The sequence below is a fragment of the Tachysurus vachellii genome, chromosome 7, assembly GCF_030014155.1.
Source record: "Tachysurus vachellii isolate PV-2020 chromosome 7, HZAU_Pvac_v1, whole genome shotgun sequence".
NCBI classification, from domain to species: Eukaryota; Metazoa; Chordata; class Actinopteri; order Siluriformes; family Bagridae; genus Tachysurus; species Tachysurus vachellii.
In genome coordinates this window covers 27,500,281-27,505,561 of record NC_083466.1, presented here as the reverse complement: position 1 = coordinate 27,505,561, position 5,281 = coordinate 27,500,281, and the positions used below count along the sequence as shown (strand labels likewise).

Sequence of the window (5,281 nt, the reverse complement as noted above, 5' to 3'; positions counted from 1 at the left end):
GAGGCGAATCAAGAAGTTGAGGTTCTCTTTAGGAGTAACAAGGATGGACAAGATTAGAAACGAGCACATCAGGTTGACAGCTCAGGTTGTTTGTTTTGGGGACAAGGCCAGAGAGGTTAGATTGAGATGGTGTGGATATGTACAGAGGAGGGAGATGGTTATAAAGGTAGAAGGATGTTGGAGATGGAGCTGCCAGGTAAGAGCTCAAGAGGAAGGACAAAGAGGAGATACCCTAATGGGAAAAGCCAAAAGTAGAAGAAGATTAATTTAATTGTAAACTTTGTCATTTTTGTTCTCTATTTTTTATTTCTGTAAATCTTCATTGACACAATGTGCATGGTTAAAAGTACAAAACAAATACAATTATTTTGAAAAGTATTTTTCTTTTTACACATCAAAGAAAAAACAAATGATCTTTCCAAAAATTATTACTCAGTTATGTAGTTTTATTTTCTAATACTTTCTGGTTGCAAACACCAAGTAAAATAAAATGTATTTAATTTTTAATTAAATATCTTCTAACCTCAAAAGCAGTTGTCTAATTTCTGCATATATTGCTTTAATTTTTATTCCGTGAAGTTGTTTTATGTAGAAAAATAATGTTCAATAGACGTGATGACTAGCGGTCCTGAGTTTTTACTGCCATTATTAAGACAAGGGCTAAAGAATGGATAGAGTTTCTCAGTGAAAGTCTGACCAGTGAAAGAGTAAATATGAGATTTGGCCTCAACATCATAGAAGGAGATCAAACCTTCCTCATAATCCACAAAGATCCCCACCTTCTGAGGAGCCTGTTTCAGTGTAAGGGGAATTAGGTGAGAATCACAAGCCTTATATTCAGCCTTATTTCTCAGCATCACAACCCAGTATCCATTCTTTGGATTGAATATAATTTCCCCTTTCCTGTTTCCAGACTCTCGGGCCACTCCTAAATCCCAAGCTGTTTTCCCTCTGACTTGCACATCATAATAAATTCTCCCCGAGGAGAAGCCCTCTTTTCCCAGAACATTGACACAACGCTTAAACCTCTCTGGGTTATCAGGTACATTCTGTCCTTTGGTCTCATATCTCACTTGTTTCCTATCATTAGACAGAATAAGTTTAGAATTTGCTGTATCAGGATCCAGAGTCACGTCCACTGCGAGAAAGAGAGAGGGTTAACATTATTCAAGGTATAATATCAAATACAGGTATATTTAGTTATAAATTGAATGAAAGCCAACATGCCTGCATATTGTTGATATATCTTCAGTTCTATTAGGGGAAAAAATCACTGTTACACACCATTTTTATTATAATTCAATTCTAAAAATAATCTGTCATAATCTAAGCATATTTCCAAAATGGAAAGGCAGAAGAAACTTATTAGATGCTATTATAAACATATCGTAGCAATTTCGTATTGTAACACAGATGTTGTGAAATTCATTTTATTATATCATTTCCTCTATTCTGTTAAAATTTATATGTTTCCTGAAACATATAGTGTGAAGTTCCACCTATGTGAGGGACATCTGTGAAGGACCTGCTGCATTCCCTCTTAGCTTGTATTGGCTGGGTTTATGTGTGGTGTTGCCTCGCTGGGTAGGAAGATTTTAAATGCCCCATGCTTTATTAGAAGCACCATGGTCCTTAAGGAATGTCTTTTCATTACACGGTGCACTGCACCAGGTATTTATGGTTGTAATGACAATGAAAGATTATTCACTTGATTAGTGGCCTGGATGTTGAGCGTTCAATAACTACAGACTTCTCCATGCTATGTAATAACATGTATTTGTCCTTCAGGCCTTCAACTCAAGTGATTCCCTCAAGTAATTGAAGAAATGATAGAAGAAAATGAAAGATTGTTTGCAATAAGGAGGATTGTGACCAGGGCTACCAATCAGCAACCGGGTAGAGATGTTCCTCTCATACAGTAGGTGGATTTCAAACATGAGTTGGAGAAAGAATTCTTCTGATTCTACAGATTCTTTCTGATGTTGCAGTTACAAGAACTCACCAATCTCTGGGAGCTTCTTAATCTCCTCATTGAGAGACTCCTGAAGCTGACGCAGAGCTCTCCTCAGTGGCTCTACACTCAGAGGAGAATGAATTCTGACATTATTCCAGTTGGTGTTGTGTAAAGGTCCGTGGAGAAATGGGTAAATCTAAAGTCCAGAGAGAAAAGAAATCCCTCATGAGCACCGTTGATCTGCTGTATGATATTATTATAGAGAAAATGACGAAGTGTCTCTAACCTGTAGGAACTTCAGGTGATCCTGTGTATTTATGAGCTGTATCATGTCATTGTTTTTTGCCTTCAGCTCAGTGATCTCCTGCTCCAGCTCTCTAATCAATTGTTCAGCCTGCCTCTCTGCTGCTTTCTGCTTTTCTTCAATCAACTTAAGTATGTCTGCCTGGCTTCTCTCAATGCAGCGCATCAGAGCACTGAACATCTTCATGCTTTCTGTTTTTTCTTTGTCTGAGTGTTTCTACCATAGTAATAGATTGTGTTATTATTTTTCTTGAGAATTCAGTTCTTGTTAGTAATCACTAGTTTAGAAACATAGTTTTTACTCACTTTATTGAGTTCAATAGACTGTTTGAGCACCTCCATCTTTTCTTCTTGGTTTTGGATCATCTTCTGAACATGTTTCTGTGTCTCCCGAAGGTGACTCTAATATAATGATACAAATATGATGCCACAATTAGAACTAGTCCATTTACAAATGTCAGAACAACAAATATAATTTCTCAGACTATATAAACCTCTCACCTTCTTCTCTTGAATTTCCTCCTCAATAGGAACAGTTTTGTGAGTTTTGTGGTCTCCCAAAATACAGAACTGACACACACACATCTGGTCATCTCTACAGAACAGCTGAAGGGGTCTCTCATGTTTCTGGCAGATGTAGTCCTCCAGGTTCTCCACAGGGTCGATCAGTTTGTGTTTTTTTAATTTAACTGTAGTTTTATGGGGCAACAGATGAGTAATGCATAAAGAAACCCCACAGTCCAGGCAGGACCTTAGAGCCTCAGCCTTTTCCTTGGTGCAGGTGTCACACAGAACTCCTTTAGGTTTGAGGTATGAAGGTTGATCTGCTATGCTGCTGGATTTCACCTGAACTGACATCTTAAACTGAGTACACAGTTCAGAAATAAAGGTATTCACCCGGAGCTCTGGTCTTTTGGGGAATTCTGCTAAGCACATTGGACACTGGTAATGTGAAGTACTGTCCCAGAACTCGTTGAGACAGATCATACAGAAGTTGTGTCCACACGGAGTAGAGACAGGATTGGTGAACACATCCAGACAGATGGAGCACTGGAGCTGCTCTTCATGTAAGAGACTGCTAGACGAAGCCATGACTAACAGAAGAAACGAAAATATTAGTTTTAGAAGAGGCCTCATTTTACAAGTACAGGGCTATCAAGTATCACGCATTGAGCGTGACAGTCACTCATTTCAGTCTTTTGTCACGCTCTCCTGCCACACATTGTATTTCTCACGCAGAAAAACTTTTTTGACTATTTATCATATATTTAATATGCCACACTGCCCAAAATGTATCTGTCCGCACCGCTGTCTCTATGGAACCGGGCAGGAATCAAGTGCGTCTCCCCTGGAGCTCTTAGTCGAGCCTGACACTTATCAGCCAATCAAAAAAAGAGGCTACACAATAGCCAATCAGAAAATAGCACTATTGTATATGGGTAAGATTTAACTCTCTCTCTCTCTCTCTCTCTCTCTCTCTCTCTCTCTCGCTCTCTCTCACACACACACACAAATTAATAAATGGAAATTGTACAAATTACTGTATTTGGTTAAAATGTAGTCAGTGATCCTTTTTTTATGGGGGGTGTCGCTGGGGGTTGGAGATGTCACTCTTGCCTGTCTTCAAAACTTGAGAGCCCTGCAAGTATATGGCAAGTCTTTTACCGAAATATGATAGTGATGTTTATGTAATGTAAACAAATAGCATTAAAACAATTAACATTCACACAGCCTCTCCTTAAACCTGTTTCTCTACTTTATTGTTACGGGAATGCATTCTCCAAATCCGATCCTCGCCTACAGTATCCACATAAGCTGTTTTTATTAATAAAATTGTATACAGTATATATTTTTAAATATCATTGTTGTAACATTTAAATCAATTTAACAATTGACAAAACACAGGACAAGTGTCACAATCAGTATTAGAACATTGCTGAACAGTTTGCAAAAGTAGCATGCAATAAAAGAAAGAAACATTTTTTTACATTTTTTTTATTTTACCTTTTTTTCCCTCTCCGTTTTTATCTTTTTTGTCCTCCCCCAGCTTTCACCTTCACTTGGATAAAAACCATAGGTGCCGTAGCATAGAGATGTTGTTCCGATAAAGGTATCTGTATTCTGGTTAGAAACTGGTTATGCAGTTAGTGATTGCCTAACCTGAGTGACATCACAAGGCCACTCCTATTGTTTTTGTTTAGTTTTTTTTTAACATGGCACATGTCAGCCATCCGTGTAGAAATTCTCCAGAACATATGAGGAATGAATCATGCTGTTACAGAATGAGAACTGTGAGTCACAGGGGTGGTTCCTCCTTTCCTCATTGTCTGCCCAGTAAATAGGTGTGAAGACATTTAGTGTTCAGAAATGAACAAAAGTTAAATCCGGTGTAAGTTACATAAAAGTGTCTGAGATTAAGCTGCACATCTTTTTTTTTTAATGAGCAGAATCTGCCTCACTATGTTTGTCTAAGGATTCTAAATCATTATGTACAGTTATTACTGAGATGTGACCAGCTTGTCACTGTTCCAGACATACAATCAGTCATTCTCCACCTCTGACCAGTAAAAGCCACAAAAAATGTCTCCCAAATCAACATAGCTTCACATACTGCCAAAGTTTTCTCTCTTTATATTTAAATTAGATTTTGGCATTACTGGCTTTAGATCAGTTAATATACAGACACAGTACTTACTTAAATCCATAACACTGATCATGCTAAGCTCTGTCTCTCATTTTCTACCGCTTATCCGATCTACCTCGGGTCACGGGGAGCCTGTGCCTATATCAGGCGTCATCGGGCATCAAGGCAGGATACACCCTGGATGGAGTGCCAACCCATCGCAGGGCACACACACTCTCATTCACTCACACAATCACACACTACAGACAATTTTCCAGAGATGCCAATCAACCTACCATGCATGTCTTTGGACCAGGGGAGGAAACCGGAGTACCTGGAGGAAACCCCCGAGGCACGGGGAGAACATGCAAACTCCACACACACAAGGCGGAGGTGGGAAT

General features: G+C 38.8%; 1 protein-coding gene across 1 annotated transcript; it reads right to left on the bottom strand.

Annotated features, from left to right (window-relative positions):
* Window positions 1-475: 475 nt before the first annotated feature.
* On the bottom strand, window positions 476-4,359 carry LOC132849077 (E3 ubiquitin-protein ligase TRIM39-like). Its single transcript, XM_060875270.1, has 8 exons — window positions 4,262-4,359; window positions 3,799-3,896; window positions 2,759-3,351; window positions 2,564-2,659; window positions 2,241-2,474; window positions 2,003-2,150; window positions 1,228-1,254; window positions 476-1,138 (listed from the first exon to the last, which is right to left on the bottom strand). Exons 3-8 carry the CDS (start codon window positions 3,347-3,349, stop codon window positions 585-587), a joined length of 1,650 nt encoding a protein of 549 aa, XP_060731253.1. The 5' UTR covers window positions 3,350-3,351; window positions 3,799-3,896; window positions 4,262-4,359; the 3' UTR covers window positions 476-584.
* Window positions 4,360-5,281: the final 922 nt, after the last annotated feature.